Here is a 17,114-nt window from a genome sequence, read left to right on the forward strand (position 1 = left end):
TGATTCCAGGTAAATCTCCAGACTAAATCCGACAGATTGCTTCTCGCATGATCCTAAACCGTTTTAATCCCTTTTGGGGTCCGACAACACAAATGTTGCTGCGTCCTCACAGGTGTGCCATTTTAATTTCTGGGACACCCGGATGTGCTGTAAAGCCCTGGAGCTACCGCGGCCTTGATTCAATAATACATCAACCCACTTTCATGTCAGTCAAATGCGCTTTCACTCTGTCCCACTCACAGCTGCACTGGTTCTGTTTAGATGATACAAGTATATCGATTCGTACCACACTATGTTCCATTTCTACCCTTCTCTGCTTCTTATTCGGACCTGGGACCTCATGGTGCACAGCCTGCCGGGCTGCTTAAGAACTGTTACATCAGCTGCCCCTCCCTTCTTCTTCTCCTTGTTATTCTTGGACTTGCCACATCCTTGCACAATGTTTTGGGTTTTTTGGACATTGCTAATGGACTTTTTGTGCTATGCTACAATAGATGGAAATTCCAATGGGCATGCTGGGTGTTGATGACTTGAAGAGGGCGGTTCAAGAAATGTCCTCTGTCATATTAAGTGTCACAAAAATCTGCCATTTGACATGTTGACAAATGATGTTTCTGTTTCCTGACTGACAGCGCAAGTATGGTGTTCTTTGTGACAAGGTCAATATCCGTGAGCTCTCTGATGAAAGGTATTTTGTGGCAGGCCAGATTTACAGTATATGTGAAAGCAAGACTAGGAGTCATAATGGCTGTCCCATCTTTGTCCACAATTAAAAAGCTTTTTCAGTTGCTCAAGTGTGACTTCCAGGCTATTTTGCACTTGTTTGTCATGGGCTATTTTTTTCTTCGTGTTCCACCAGGCCGGATTAGAGGGATTAGTGCCCATCTTTCTGGCTCTATTCTTTGCTCTACCGGGCCAGCTTTAATGTACAGTACGCATACATGAACACGCACCAGGAAAAGCCTAAGGACTTCTTGGTACTCATAAACAACCGTCAAACATTCCATAGCGATACTTCAATATGTCTATACTGTCTTTATCGGTTTTGGACAAGGATGCTTTTGAATGAAAACAGCAGTCTTGTTTAATCCAGCGTGATTGTGCCAGCTAATAAGACGAGGTAGGATTTAAATTTCCACTGTGGTCACAGCACAAGATCTCGGCAGCCGTCTCCTGACACACACGACACGTCTCACCACATTTCTAGTTCTTAATTAGTCACTTCATCAGTTTCTGTAGTATGAATGTGGGTGATTTCGTGCATTTAAACACAACTGAGAGTCTGTGTGAGCGCCAGGGCGTGAGTTGCGGTTTACAACAGCTCCTTGCGAGTGCTCTTTTGCACTGTTGCACTGCACACGCAGCCTTATTTTTTACATTCTCTGCTCTTTGCTTTGTCTTAAAAAATGTTGCCTGTCATCTGTCAGGCTGTTCAAACCCTCTGTCACGCAGCTGATCTTGGCCCCGCCCCCGCCCTTGTTGTTATTTTCCCTCACGCTCCCTTCCCCCTCTTGCTCCCTCTCCTCCTGAGGTTGCCACCCAACCACTTGCTTTGGACTCTCCTGATTGGTGCGATTCTCCTCAAGGGGTGGGACTTGTGTCCGTCTGGTAAGAGCTTTTCAAGTCGTGAGCTCAGCCTCTCTGCTGTCACAGATCCTGAGAGTCTTCCTTGGAGTCACCAACGGGATCTTATCAGCTCAATAATCGCTCTTTTTTTTTTAATCTACATGCTTTGGCAGAAAAGCAGGTGAAGGGGGATTATGGTCCATGAAATCTAAGCAGCTTCATCTCTTTCTGCTCCAGTTCCTTTATTTGGATGAGCATTGTGCTCGGCTGCTCAGGAGAAGCGGGTCATTTGCACGGCGACGACCTCAGGAGACAATAACAGTTCTGATCTTACACAATAATCAGTCAAAGGACTACGCTTCTTCTGTGCACATCCGCAGTGCACATCGCCGCCCTCCACCGCATTGTGCGTGAGTGCGTGAGGAGGCTAATGCCCGTCGAAGTGTGGCCAGGGCCCGTGGAGGATGAGTCCGGCTGTCGAGGCTCAGGCCCAAGAAGGCAAGGATGCAGAGATCCAGAAGCAGAAGATGCAGCAGCAGCAGTGCTACATGAACAAAGGGGTCATACTTGAGCCCTTCATACACCAGGTGGGGGGACATTCATGCGTCCTGCGCTTTGGAGAGCAGACCATCTGCAAGCCCCTCATCCCCCGCGAGCATCAATTCTACAAGAGCCTGCCCGCAGAGATGAGACGCTTCACCCCCCAATATAGAGGTAACCGATTTGACTTCTTGGTTTGTGTTATGTTGGGCATGCTGTAAAACGAATGGGATTTTAATAAATACTGCCACAGAGGGGCGCTGCAAGCAACAGCAAGCAGGATATTGTGTCCCGTTTGTGTTCAGTTGTATTTGCACAGGTAAGTCAGGTGAGCAGAGGTGGCTAGGGGGTGTTTGATTGTTTCCTGGCAAGCAGCCTATGCATGAAACAGATACGAGCTGCTTGCTTTTATGCTTCCCACGAACTGCTGGCGAGGGGTCATAAGGTCATCTGGAGATTGTAATGTTAACAAAATTTTAGCTGACGCGCACCACGTCTGATTTAGCTTCTGATGAGAGACATTTGCAAAGTGCTGAAAGACTGGTTGAACACGTTAGCCTTGCCTTAGGAAGCTATGCCAGAATTTTTTATTATTATTTTTTAATTGAGAAACTCTAAGGTGTCTATCACTTGCTACTCTCATAAGCATTCGCTTGACTCCGAGTCAATATGAGTTTCTCCTTTTTTTCCCCATTATAGAAGTGAAAGAATACCAGAGAGTTGTTCCAATAAATCAATAGTTTGGTCCGTCTTCTAATCAGATCGGTGATCAGTTGTTTTTTTTATTTTTCAACTTGCTGATCACTAGCTAAATCCTGATCGTATATAAAGCCCAAACATATCAACCAAACATAACAAACATATCTCCACCGACCAGACTTGCTTTTTGCGTCCAATTCTAAAAAAGTGGTCAAAGAAACAACAAAATTACGTGACCTCAAAAGGGTGGGAAAACTCCAGCTTATCTTTCCCATTTGTTTTGCTGCTTTGTCAGCATTGATGGCTTCTTTGTCAGCATTTTTTCCCTCTTATTTTTATTCTCACACCCTTTCCCACTCCCGCTGTCCTTCAACTCGATTACTTTGTGTCATTGAGGGAATGGGATTGTTTAGAATTCCTTTATTCTTCATTTTCATTGAAGGATCTTTGGAGTGATTGGTATTCAAGTAACATTGCCCAGAGTGACTCATGTCCATCTTGTACCAGGCGTGGTGTCGGTGAGTTTCGAGGAGGATGAAGAAGGGAACCTCTGCCTCATCGCCTACCCCCTCCACAGCGACCCGGCGGCCGACCTGGAAAACAAAGACCCCTCGGCCGACAGCGAGCCCAAGAGCAAGATGCTCAAACGGGGCAACGTGACGACATCCTCTCCGCTCGCCGAGAGCGAAAACCTGAGCAAAGAGGGACGAAGCCGCCATTTGCGTAGAGAGAAGAGGTGAAAATCTCCAGAGCTGCTTTTTTCAATTTGATACTGCAAATGCAACTAACCAACTTCAAAAGTGTGCCATGCGGGGAATTCTGTGTGGTGTGACACTCGTGAGTCACTTCTCCTGGTTTGTTGAAAGCAATTAACACCTGCTGACTAGTCTGTCACACCCGATGTTGCTGTCACTTATCGGCTCATCTGGTTGTGCCAGCTGCTTGCTGTGTTATGTTTGCTGAAAAGGCAAAGGTGTCCTGTTACGGTGCTGATGCAATGATTTCATGTGAATAAGCTCACTTAACTTAGAACTTTTTGGTTGTCTGTATGAATCAAAACGTCACCTTTTGGGCTGGATCAAACATGACAATGAAAAGACTTTTATTTTTCTCCACCATCCAGTGCTCTCAAGCTGCAGGAAGACGTAGAGCTGGAGTGGCTGCAGCAGGCCGAGGTGCTATACTACCGCCTGGAGCGTAACCACACTAACGCTGTCCCGCAGCTCAAACACAACCCTTGGAGCCTCAAGTGTCACCAACAGCACCTACAGAGGATGAAGGACAATGCCAAGAACCGCAATCAATACAGTATCCTTTTGCTGCCACAATTCAATGTCACAAACGTGTTCACACGTGACGGCCTGTCTTTTATAGCACACACAATGGCCTGGCGAAGGTTTATAGGGCGGGCGGAGTGTCTAGCACAATATTCAACTATCAATGTCATTGTCACTCGGTGTCCCCTTACCGAAGCGCTCCCGTTAGTGACTTCATCTGACCTTGTCACTGACACAAGATACAACAACGGAAAGTCACAGGTGCCACGAGAAGCTTTTATCTAGATCAGGGGTTTTCAGCTGGTTTAGTCCATGGGAGAGCAACATGCAACTCGGGAACCACTGCTTTGGTGGAATATTATTTTATTTTGCACCAAAGGAGGATAGATCTATACAGGCTCTTTATTGACATCTGTGTAGACGTCTATTTTAGGAATCGCAGCTACATTTGACTTAATTTGGAGGGGTAAATGATTCCCAAAATTAGCTGGAAAATAAATCAAGTCTAGATAATGAACCCATTTTATTTTTAAAAATGTTATTATTTATGTTATTTCCTAATTCCAATTTTGCGGACCACCTGCAATACCGTCACGGACCACTAAAGGGTCTCTTCTTGATTGTGTGTGTGATATTCTTTTTTTAATTGGCTGAAAAGATACAAAAACAAGTCCCTCATCTTTTAATCCTTTGAATATCCACCGAAGTTTGTGTCTGCGTGACATCCACATCACAGTCCCTCCAGATGCTCCCTTGACTCATTACGCCAGAATTCATCCTGTTGGAGAACCTTACGTGGCAGCACACGGTGCCATGCGTGTTGGACCTGAAGATGGGCACGCGCCAGCACGGAGATGACGCCTCCGAGGAGAAGAAGGCCATGCAGATCCGCAAGTGCCAGCAGAGCACGTCGGCCTCCATAGGTGTTCGACTCTGTGGCATGCAGGTACGTCCCTTCACATGCACACACAATAAACTCACCAGTGGCCAGCCATGATTTCATTTAGGGCATTTTCCAATAGTGATGGGAATAATTATTTTTAAAAAACTAGGCCATGTTGACCCATGAACATTCTTGCTGCACCAAAGAAATAAACATCCTTATTTGCAAATGGCTCAGACCATCTGTCTGTTTGAAAAAAAGTAAATGTGGCCCTTGAGCACAAAAGTTCCCACGCCCTTGGACTACAATCCTGTTTGACTTTTGGACAATGTTGACTGTATGAGATGATTAATTACCGAGTAGATATTAATTTGTAACATGGCCATGATTTTTTTCCATCCCCACAAGGTGTATCAGTCCGACACAGGCCAGCTGATGTTCATGAACAAGTACCACGGCCGTAACCTCGCCCTGTCCGACTTCAAGGAGGCTCTGGTCCAGTTCTTTCACAGCGGCCGCCGCCTACGTCACGAACTCCTGTCGCCGGTGCTGCGCAGGCTTCGGGACATGCAGGCCGCTCTGGAGGCCTGCGAGTCTTACCGTTTCTACTCCAGCTCCCTGCTCATCATTTACGACGGCTCGCCGTACCGCAAGCACACACGCCGACGCACCAGGAGTGGCCTTTCCGATGAAGACGAGGAGAGCGAAGAGGACGAAGAGGATGAGGAGGTGGAAGCCGAAGCAGAAACGGAGCTCGGGGGAGACGCGGGGATAGCTGCTGCACTTGATTTCCCCCGTGAGTGTGGTGATGACAGCAGCAGTTGTTCCAGCAGCAGCAGCAGCAGCAGCAGCAGCAGTAGCAGCAGCAGCGCCTGTCTGTCCCCCTCGGGCCCACACAACCCAGCGGTGGACGTGCGGATGATAGACTTTGCCCACACCACCTGCAGACATTACCGTGAGGACAGCGTTGTCCATGAGGGCCAGGACACAGGATACATTTTTGGCCTTCAGAATCTGATCACCATCATCTCCGAGCTGGAAAACCACAGCTAGTCCATCTACGCTTTTGGGAGAATCGTCAGACACTAAGGCTGTGTTCAGAATCACTCCCTGCCATTTTGTTGTGCTGTTTGAATCGGTGCTGACTATAAAATATCTTCTGGATCAGATCTGCTAAGAGCAAAGTTGCCCAAGTCATGTTTGGGTGACACAGCAAATTCATCAACCAAGAAAAGTCTGGTTGCCTCGGTTCAATGTTAGCAGATTAACCGAAAATTTACACAGACCTAAGGAAAAAGGCTGTTTTAGAAAACATATTGGTATTTTGTATTGTTTCGTTGTTCCAAAGAGCATATATAGACTTTGCACACCCAAACAGTACATGCACTTAAAAGACCGCGCGTTCTACTGTATTTGTATGTGAATAGAAGTCTCCCTGGGGGGACATAAATTGTCAGAGACAGAAGCGAGAGACTTATTTATTGGACCAGTCCCATTGAGTAAAGCAAACTCTCCAGGTGTAAAAAGGGAGAGAACTACATTCCATGTAATTACAATAATGATATTCATTAATATTATTACATGACATGTTTGCATACTTAAATGTTGCATAATTGGATACTTCAATGTTGGTTTTTCTTTCCTTTTTGTCTATTGGGTAAGAATTAAAGTCTTTCGTTTGTGCTAACGCCTGTGAGTTCTTTCTTTTTCGGTCAGAAGATATTCAAATCTAAATGTGCTGCTATCGCATTTCATATGAGTCAGGGTCGAGAATGCAGCGTTGATAGCTACGCGTATGTATGAGGTAAGAAAGCGAGAGCGCATGAGCTTAGATTCATTTATATCACCACAAATGGAAAATATGACAAGACTGCAACATAATACAAGAAGACATGAAGGTCTCCTCCATTCGATCCCATACAAAGCATTTGAGCTCGCTAAGGCTTTACTAACTCAGTGCTCTGCAACTTGCGGCTCTATAGGGACACGTTGTACGCTGCAGTTTTGGAAAAGAATGCGTGTTAAAAAAAAAATAAAATTCCATTACTGCGTAATTCTTAAATCTAAGATCTTTGTGATCTTGTTTTTTTTTTGTTGCTTTTTTTGTTATTTGTTTTGTTTTTCTTTGTGATCTTGTGAAAAAAAAATTGACCTATGAAGTATTTCATAATTACTGTATGTTCCAACATACTATAACTGTGCTTTCCTCCTTTTCCCTCTAGAAAAGGGTGTCTGATGATGATGTCATATCCATCACACGAGGTTCTGCCGAACCGAGAATGACGACAGCAGTGAGCATCTTCCAGCCAGTCCAGATCGCCTCGATCAGTATGAGATACACACTTTTTTACTTTTGTGTGTTGGTGGCTTTATTTTCTTATGGAACCTGACGATAAAGGCCAAAAGCTATCTCGGTACCCCAGCAGAAGACTTGAACCGAGCCGAGAGACTCTTTAATCTCCAGAGTGATTTTACTGCTACTTTCAAGACCCACTTTCAGAATGTCACCATGACATTGAGAGCTGCAAGTCCCAATAGCAGGGCAAGCATAGGATATTCTTTTGGGAGTGAAAATGACAGACGAGAGGAAGGGAGATGCAGGAGATAAGCTCCATTCGACTCTCCACTGAAAAACTGGGAAGCTGGGACGGGGTGGTGGTGCCTTATGTAACAGCTTGGGCAGGGTCACTCATGGGCTGTTTTTACCCATCAAAATGATCCCATTCTGTCATCATGTGCTCCGTGTGACAGAGTCAGTGGCCATGCAATTGTATGTTACACAAAACCTCAATAGTCGTGCCATCACACATCTACAGTGCGTAAATAAATGTGTGTACCTTCCCTTGGCCCATTCGCTTTGTAAGGGTTAGCACTGTTGAAAGTAGAGGAGTTGCGTAACAGTGGGTAAAATATATATATATATATTTATCACCATGGCGACAAGAGGGAAGGCAATAGTGTAAAAGATTTTTGGGACAACATATTCTCCTTTCACCCCAACATGTGCGCTTAATATTCATCATCATCATTCACTCGCAAGAAACTACAGCGCACTGGTAAAACGAGGAATGCTTTATTAAACATTATTAGGCCAGGACATTCATGCAAGAAGGTCACGAGCATCCCACCTTGGCCAGCTTGGTCCGACATGTGATCGTCCCTTCATGGCCATCAGAGAATTGTTCCATTGTTTGGCACACTACTTAGTGTGCAAGCATGCGCTGTATGCTGAGAAACGTCCCTTTTGGATTTCAATTGGAAGGCGGGGGGAAATGCTCAAATTCATCCCGGATAGCCATGTGTGCTCTGCTTTTCGCGAAAGCTCACACCTTGCACCGCCAGATTGAGAGTAGTGTCATAATTAGAGCGTTATATAAGACAGTCAGTGACGTTAGGCCAGGCGTCTGCGTGCACGGCCTCGGGCTGCGGTCGTACCCGCACGCACGCTAACGCGCTTGCTCCCTCCTGGCTCATTTACACTGACCTCCTAATTCCTCTAATGAATTATCTGAGGCACAGATTAGCTCTCGATTGCCCCTTCTGCTCCAGTTTAGCCTGAAGGTCAAATGATGAAAGACTCTGGCATGTAAAATCGGTCGCTGGGCGCTATACTCTTCCTCTTGTTCCGCGGCCGGACTTCAATTGGATTAGTTGGGGATTAATATGGTGGCCTGTCTGGAAAATAGACTCTAGTCTGGTCTGATATGATTTCAGGACAATTAAATGACATTTTCTTTGCTTGTGACGTGTTGTCATGTCGTGCATGTTTGCATGAAAGAAGCAATTGGTATCCTTTTGTGTGTTCGTACATGCTTTTAGCATGTCGTTGGATTAAGTAAACTGACCAAATAGTTTAGTTTAGCTTCACTGCCAGACTTGTCTTCTGATGACTTTTGAACACATATGGTCTCCACATCACCACATGCACCTTTTGCATTGAGTCACCTCTAAAAATAAAAAGAGAGAGCACCAATTAGCCGAGTCGCTGCATATTAAAATCGCAGCCTTGGTCAAATTTGCGTCACTCCGCAGGCTGCACATGTGTTGAGTTACACATATGTATGTGAAGATCAGCAGTCAGGGTGTGCACGTTCCAAAGTCTGGTCAGAGATTTCATACAGTGAGTTATGATGCATTATGTAATGTATGTACAGTATATAAATAAAAGGAATGCTATTGCTTAAGTCATTTTAACATACAAAAAAGCCCTAAATTTAAAACAAAACTTAACATTGGCATCAGTGATAGGACAGAGACAAATAGTTCAACAATATTTAGTGTTCATTTTATTTAATAGGGCTGATCAAATGTATGTTATTTAATCTGAAATAAAGTTTGTATAAAAAACATTTTGAAAAAGATCCTAAAAAGTCTAAAAATTCAAATGTTTTAAAGCAAGTACTCCATAACAATAACAGAGGCTCTATGTTGTGGGAATAACACAAGTATTGAACAAGTGATAGACTGCTTGTCCTCACCTTCATGTCAGCGAACAACCCTGGCCTGTGGTTATTACGCAACGGTATGAACAAATGTCTCTTTATTTGGGAGCACACCAGCACGCTCTGGGACATCCCTCCTCTGGCTCTGTGGACGTTGTTTTGTTTTGGTTGAAAAGACTTTTTGATGACAGACGTAGAGTGGAAGCAAAATACAACTACAATACATTGCCTGAGTAGCCTACAACTGCAAACATCTCTTAACTGCATGCAACCGCGATGCATTTTCTACACCGCTCCATTTGTGGCTGTGCACGTCCTGGACTCTTTTTTCAATCTAATGCATATATTCTCCTTGTATGGTGTTTCAATATAAATTGAACATAGTCGGAATGTAACTTTGGTTAAAAATGCAATGGGTCACAATGACCTATGACATTTTATTGTTGGTTCAAACGAAACAAACGTCACAGTTCTTTTTTAAGACTAGGGAAATGGCTCCATCTAGTGGTTTAATGACGTAATTGACCCTCGTCTGTTGTAGACTCGGTTAAATTAATTTTAGCGCTAAATTGTATTGACGGCCAAAAATGTCACCATAAAAAATAAATCAATAATAATGTTGAACTCAAACACGAAAATAAAAATATATGTAAAAACAGCGAGCCGACAGAAGTCTTCTTCTAGTGTTCATGACTGCGGAAGGGTTTACGGCCCATGTTAGACTAGTGCGCCCTCTAGAGATGTGGCGACATCCACGTCACAAACCCAATTTCAAATATACAAAATAAAACAAATCGCTCGCCTGTATACATCAATTATATCTCTTGTCTTAAGTGTTTTTTTGTCAGTTTGTTTTGTTTTGTACTATCGATTTTTAATCCACGGAGTAGTGTGTGCCGCTGGAGGAGTGACGTGTGTTTAGCGGCTGGTGTGGTGACGTGTCTCTACTGCTCGCTCTTTTCTCAACGAGCTGCTGGATGGAGCCACACTGACTCAAGGCAACACGACAACTGGTAGCACTAACTTAGCTGGAATCGACCCGAGGATACCATGGGAAGTAAGTATGGATTCTCGCAATAACCTCAAAATGTCGGTTGTCGTTCGTAGTGTACGATTAGCTGCGGTTATTCTCGTGAGCGGTGCCAAATGTAAAGAGGATGGTCGGCATGCTAATTGGCTAACCTTGGCTGAGTAGGTGGCAAGTTGAGCTAGCTTACGCCAGAGCTACTTGGGAAGTTTTTAGCTTGCGTTTACACTATAATGTTTAATAAGTAAAACACTGCGTGATAACATCGTCGATTTTATCTGACGTTAGAGTTTTTAAGTCATTTTACAGCATGCTTGTTATTGAATGCTAGTTAGCCACACGCTAAAGTCTTGCAACGTTAAAATTGTATTTAATGTGAGATTGTTTTTCTTGCTTATTTCTTCGAAACCTTTTTTTTTTTTTTTTTTACCGGCAGCCTAAAAGGGATTTAATGAGAAAATTTAACGACTGTCAAACTTCCGTTGTGTGTTGCCTGGACATTACCACGTAAAATGTTCAGGACCAGCAAACAAGGTGTTTGTTTGTTGTTGTTTCAAAATCATCGTTTATTACTTCAGCACCGATTTAAAATAAAATGCAATTCCGATCGCATCTATGACTGAACAGACAATTCACATTTTGTTTGTGTGGCAACCGCTGGTTTAGTGATGACGTAGCATGCACAAGAAGGTCACGTAGTATCGAAACATATTGAACACAGACTTCACCGTGGCTGTTCTAAACAAACTTTATTGCGATTTTTTTGCAGTTAAATTTTTGGAGGTCATTAAGCCGTTCTGTGCGGTCTTACCGGAAATCCAGAAACCAGAAAGAAAGGTAAGCTTGTCCTACGTATGTTGCATGTATGATCAATTTATTATTATTATTATTGTTATTATTATTATTATTATTATTAATTATAGCAATTGTTGTGAAATTTACAGATTCAGTTTAGGGAAAAAGTACTATGGACAGCCATCACACTGTTCATTTTCCTGGTGTGCTGCCAGGTGAGTTTATTCATATTATAGCTTTCCATAGCCTCTAAATCGTTTTTTTTTTTCCTTATGTTGTTTGTTTGTGACAATGTTTCCCCCCTATAAAATAGATCCCTCTTTTTGGCATCATGTCATCGGATTCGGCCGATCCCTTCTACTGGATGAGAGTCATTCTGGCTTCCAACCGAGGTGCTTGAACTAAATATGTGGTTTGACTTGTCAAAGCATTGTCAACTCGTGGTAAAAACATCTACCTTATAATTCTGCAACCAGTCCATATTATACACCATCTCTCACGTCAAAGTCAGCTAGCATAGTTTCACCACGGCACTAATGAGAACAATCACTATAGAAATTGTTAAACTTTGTCATCCATTCAAGACCAGCAAATTCTTTACTCTTTATCAGTCGTGACGCGTTTTCATTATCACGCAATGGGTCAAAGGTTGTCAGTGTTAGGGTCGACTTGTGCTGATTAAACTTGCATGTTCAGGTACTCTGATGGAGTTGGGCATCTCGCCCATCGTCACATCAGGCCTCATTATGCAGCTGCTTGCCGGCGCCAAGATCATTGAGGTGGGAGACACCCCCAAGGACCGTGCTCTCTTCAATGGCGCCCAGAAATGTATGTGTTTTTCACAAGCTATTTTTTGAACTAAATTTTTCATGCATTTGCAATCATAAATAATCCGATACGTCATTGCAGTGTTTGGAATGATCATCACCATCGGACAGGCCATCGTATATGTCATGACTGGCATGTATGGCGACCCTTCAGAGATGGGTGCTGGAATATGCTTACTCATCATCATCCAGGTGAAAACAAAGAATCATCCTCTTGTTTGAACTCTGCTTACAACAGAAAGATTTTAAGAATTTGTGGCTTGACATGCAGTATGCATTTGCTGAGACCATCTGTGTTTGTTTAGCTCTTTGTTGCAGGTCTGATAGTTCTCTTGCTTGATGAGCTGCTCCAGAAAGGCTACGGTCTGGGCTCTGGTATCTCTCTTTTCATCGCCACTAACATTTGTGAGACCATTGTCTGGAAGGCCTTCAGCCCCACCACTGTCAATACTGGACGAGGTTTGGCCGCTTTTTTTCCGCACGCATTGACCAGATGTCAAACGGGATGGTGATGTATGTCATCATCTCATTTGGACAGGCACCGAATTTGAGGGCGCCATTATCGCCCTCTTTCATCTGTTGGCCACTCGCACGGACAAGGTCCGCGCCCTGCGAGAAGCCTTCTACAGACAAAACCTGCCCAACCTCATGAACCTCATTGCCACGGTCTTCGTGTTCGCAGTGGTCATATACTTCCAGGTAGGCACAAAGAATGAAATTAATCTTGTCAGATTAGAAAACCCAGATAGTTGATAAGATCAGAAAGAAACTTCATGTATATAGTAATAATTATCTTTGAATGTATGTCATTGACCTTATCAGGGCTTCAGGGTGGACCTCCCGATCAAGTCAGCACGCTATCGCGGCCAATACAACACTTACCCTATCAAACTGTTCTACACCTCAAACATCCCCATCATCCTGCAGTCGGCTTTGGTCTCCAATCTCTACGTCATCTCCCAAATGTTGTCCACGCGCTTCAGTGGGAACTTCTTGGTTAACCTCCTGGGAACGTGGTCTGTAAGTGGGGAAAAATGTCTTTTAATGTCCGTGAAGGTATGCGGCAAGACGGGACAGGCCCATCTCAAATTTGATTTCTTAGGACACATCAACTGGTGGACCAGCTCGAGCCTACCCAGTAGGTGGCTTGTGCTACTACCTGTCTCCTCCGGAGTCCTTCGGTTCTGTTCTGGATGACCCGGTCCACGCCGTCATCTACATTGTCTTCATGCTCGGCTCTTGTGCCTTCTTCTCCAAGACCTGGATCGAAGTTTCGGGATCCTCTGCCAAAGATGTATGTTTTGTGGGCCAACGCGCCACTGTACATTTTATGAAGGACTTGTTTTCATGTTCTTCTTTTACTTCAGGTGGCTAAGCAGCTGAAAGAGCAGCAGATGGTGATGAGGGGACACAGAGAGACTTCCATGGTGCATGAGCTGAATAGGTAAAGATCAGCCTCAGAATCGTGCAAAATGTTTTTTCTCTTTTTGCGATTCATCATTCACACCCATGTGCTCCCAGTGATTTTTTTTTTCTTCTTAAGTTGCAAAGTGCACCAGGTGGATTTTTTTTTATCCTTATAAGTTTTGATTTGGTTGTTTGCAGATGGTCACTCACGATAAACCTGGGTTAACTCTGTCGTGAGCAAATTGAGCCACAATTACATTTGTTTTTTTTCTCTCTCATTTGCAGGTACATTCCCACTGCTGCAGCCTTTGGTGGCCTTTGTATAGGAGGCTTATCAGTCATGGCTGATTTCCTGGGAGCCATCGGTTCCGGCACAGGAATCCTCTTGGCTGTGACCATCATCTACCAGTACTTTGAGATCTTTGTGAAAGAGCAAAGCGAAATGGGAAGCATGGGAGCACTGCTCTTTTAGAAAATGCCAAGTCAACGATATACAGCACCTCAATACCGTGTCGCAATTTTACGTTCTGACCTATTATTTTTGTTTGGGTGGGGGGGGGGGGGCAATTTGCACAATCAGTTCATTTTGCATCAGGGATGTTTTTACACCTTTTGTTTCTCTGGCATGGCCAAGAGAGCTATTATTGTTTTCCCTCTGCTTTGAGCTTTTTAGTGTCTTTAGCCATTTCTTCCACCCGCAACCATCCGCGGTGGGTTCACCTGCCCACCAACTGCTTTGTCAGGTGAAGAATCCCAAAACACACACGAGTGTGTGGTGCTGTCTTAGACTCACTTTGGTCGTTTTTCCACTAAGAACACTACGGCAAGACATAAATTTCAAGCATTTGGATGTGTTAAGGAAAGCCATGTTAGCAATCATGCTAAGTGTTCATGGGGATTTGTTAGCGGGATGTGAAGATTATGAACAAAATGTATTTTCTGTTATCTAGGCAAGTTGCCAACATTTACTTTTATGTTTATATTCTCTATGGTGGACTGTTCATATTCACTCTGGTCATATGTAGGACATGGTATGTTTGTCCTATATCACTGGCTGGTACAGTTAAGTGATAGTCTGCACTGTCTTGCTCTGTAATTCCCAGACTGAATCACTGCACAAAACTGCCCGAATGGTCAGTAAGAGGGTGGGTTCTATATGGATGCAAAGGGGGGGTTCATTTTGGTTTTTACTCTTACGTACCGGACATAATTGTGTTATTAAATTTTTTTTTTTCCAACAATTGGAAATTCTTTGCTTTCATTGAAAGTTTTTGTTTCATGTCAGTTTTTTTTACAATCGTCTCGTTTTAAAGGGCAGAGAAATCGACTAGTAATCAACAAATAAATTAATTTGTTGGCATTTTCTTATGTCACGGTTGAACAGGTTAACCCTCCCCAAGCAAAGTTACAGGGAGTACTATTTCTAACAACAGCCCAATTACAATAAATCAACCCGTGTTAATAAGTACCCCCTCCCTACCAAACGAGGGTCAACCTACGTGACGTCATCACACTGCGCCGCCGTCCAAGCAGTTTAGGTCAAGAAGTTGAGAGCTGTGGCAGAGGCGCAGGCTATCAGTCAGACCCGATTGTCAGATGAAATCCTCTCCTTTGTGGAGTCTTTTGTCTCGGGCTGGCTATCTTTCACCTCGCCGGTCGAGGTTGGACGGACGCAAAGAGTGGCCGACATGTCGTACTGCAGGCAAGAAGGTAAAGATGTTGAGCGTTCATTCATTTGAGCGCGTGTCTGTGCAATGTCACCGTGGTGCTACCATGCTAAGCTAACTTTCTACTGCCCCCTGACATGTCTTACTGATTCGATTCGCTTAAGCGTCTCGTGGATTTATAGTGGATTTATCGTTTTGTTCACAGTACACGCCTGCTTTCATTGAACAAAATTGCTACTGTTATGTTCAGTTTTTTAATCAATTATCTGCATCCTTAGTCGTGACACTTCGTAGCTTTAACTTCATTGTTTGTTTTCAGGCAAAGATCGCATTATCTTTGTGACCAAGGAGGACCATGAGGCCCCCAGCAATGCCGAGCTGATTGCAGAAGATCCACATGATCCTTATGAGGAACAAGGTTCGTAATTTTATATGTAAGAAACTCTATATTTTTTTTCTGTTACACCACAGGGTCACTTCCTGTCTGTGTAAACATATCTTTATTTGCATAAACAGTCCAGTCACTTATTGGTAGCTTCATGGAATCCTGAATGTGCCTACATTTATGAAACACATGAAACAACCCACCGTGACATCTCCTCCATTGATTTTAAATGAGCTTCACATCTAAGAAGTTTCTGTGGTTTTGTGTGTCTGTAGGTCTCATCCTACCCGATGGCGCCATCAATTGGAACTGCCCGTGCTTGGGCGGCATGGCCAGCGGACCTTGCGGCGCTCAGTTCAAGGAGGCCTTCTCTTGCTTCCACTACAGTAAGGAGGAGGTGAAGGGCTCCGAGTGCATCGACCACTTCCGTAACATGCAAGAGTGCATGCAGAGGTACCCTGAGCTCTATCCTCAGGAGGAAGACAAAGAAAGTTCCAACCAGCCGGAAGCAAACTCTGCTTCCGACTCCACTGAGGGCACCGCCTTATCGTCGCAAACTGACTCTGTTCCATTAAGCTCACCAACAGCCAGCCAGACTACCAGCTAAAATCATCCGTCAATCCACAGGCTCTTAAATCTCAGTGTGCAAAACACTGTGTAGCACTTGATGCCCTCTAGTCATTAGAACCACTGAAGAAGGCCTGCCAGTACTGTGGAGGCTTTCATGGGCAGCACCAGAAAATGACTTGAAGTGGAAATAGAAGTATATATGTATGGTATTGTGGTGGTGAATATGCATAACCATTCCTGGAAAGTCCCGTGGAAAAAAAGAAAAAAAACAAAGCGCATTTCCAAACTTTCCAAATGAGCTTACTTGTAAGTTGGACTACCATTCTGTGCATTACAACACAAACCATTCTAACACCACAGCTCTCAGAACCACTTCTATACTGCCTTACATGCCATTCATAGGCAAATACAAATTCTGTATTTGTCAAACTTACAAGTTTGTTTCTTCCCCTTGTGTAAGGTAAACAATTTAAATGATTTAAATTTATATTTCCAGCCCCCTTTGTGATTTGTGTGATAATGTTTGATCGAATAATTTAAAACTATTTCCCTTGCTTTGTCGCTGCCAGGTCACCAGTTTCTTGAAAATGTTAAATTAATTATTATTTCGAGCGTTTCTTTTTTCATCTGAAACAACAACAACAACAAAAAGATTCTGGTTAACATTATCGGCATCCTTGATTATTTTTTTTTTGTCTGCGTATAATGTATACAATAACTAAAACCACTACATTTTAGTTTTTGTCCGTCCGCCGACCAACATCCGTGACGAATGGTGCCGGGATTCTGTGGTGGGATGCAAGCACTGCTCGCCTCTGGCGAAGTTTGTGATCTCCAGCCTGTTGGGGTCCTGAACTCTCTCCCCCGTTGTTTACTTGTATGTTAATCGTGTGCTGTGTCTCGTCACCGTGGGATAGGGGAAATGTCATTTCGATTTCTTTGTGTGTCTTGGCATGAAGGAATTGACAATAAAGCTGACTCTAACTCTGACTCTCTGACTCAAAGAAAGCTGCAGCACTGCGAAGTGAA

The 17,114-nt window shown here is 43.8% G+C and overlaps 3 protein-coding genes across 3 annotated transcripts; all 3 read left to right on the plus strand.

Annotated features, from left to right (window-relative positions):
* The first annotated feature begins 1,612 nt into the window (after window positions 1–1,612).
* LOC133162518 (inositol hexakisphosphate kinase 2-like) lies at window positions 1,613–6,652 on the plus strand. Its single transcript, XM_061291734.1, has 5 exons — window positions 1,613–2,280; window positions 3,313–3,541; window positions 3,929–4,113; window positions 4,853–5,028; window positions 5,374–6,652. The coding sequence occupies exons 1-5, from the start codon at window positions 2,031–2,033 to the stop codon at window positions 6,016–6,018; spliced, it is 1,485 nt and encodes a 494-aa protein (XP_061147718.1). The 5' UTR covers window positions 1,613–2,030; the 3' UTR covers window positions 6,019–6,652.
* A 3,652-nt stretch (window positions 6,653–10,304) lies between these two features.
* On the plus strand, window positions 10,305–14,704 carry LOC133162146 (protein transport protein Sec61 subunit alpha-like 1). The gene is made up of 12 exons (XM_061291136.1): window positions 10,305–10,464; window positions 11,204–11,271; window positions 11,379–11,444; window positions 11,543–11,621; window positions 11,926–12,057; window positions 12,139–12,248; window positions 12,362–12,515; window positions 12,595–12,755; window positions 12,879–13,076; window positions 13,159–13,350; window positions 13,424–13,500; window positions 13,749–14,704. The coding sequence occupies exons 1-12, from the start codon at window positions 10,458–10,460 to the stop codon at window positions 13,933–13,935; spliced, it is 1,431 nt and encodes a 476-aa protein (XP_061147120.1). The 5' UTR covers window positions 10,305–10,457; the 3' UTR covers window positions 13,936–14,704.
* Window positions 14,705–14,974: 270 nt separating this feature from the next.
* LOC133162148 (mitochondrial intermembrane space import and assembly protein 40-like) lies at window positions 14,975–17,075 on the plus strand. The gene is made up of 3 exons (XM_061291138.1): window positions 14,975–15,173; window positions 15,450–15,548; window positions 15,791–17,075. Exons 1-3 carry the CDS (start codon window positions 15,152–15,154, stop codon window positions 16,120–16,122), a joined length of 453 nt encoding a protein of 150 aa, XP_061147122.1. The 5' UTR covers window positions 14,975–15,151; the 3' UTR covers window positions 16,123–17,075.
* The last annotated feature ends 39 nt before the right edge of the window (window positions 17,076–17,114 follow it).

This window comes from Syngnathus typhle, linkage group LG11 (assembly GCF_033458585.1).
Source record: "Syngnathus typhle isolate RoL2023-S1 ecotype Sweden linkage group LG11, RoL_Styp_1.0, whole genome shotgun sequence".
NCBI lineage: Eukaryota > Metazoa > Chordata > Actinopteri > Syngnathiformes > Syngnathidae > Syngnathus > Syngnathus typhle.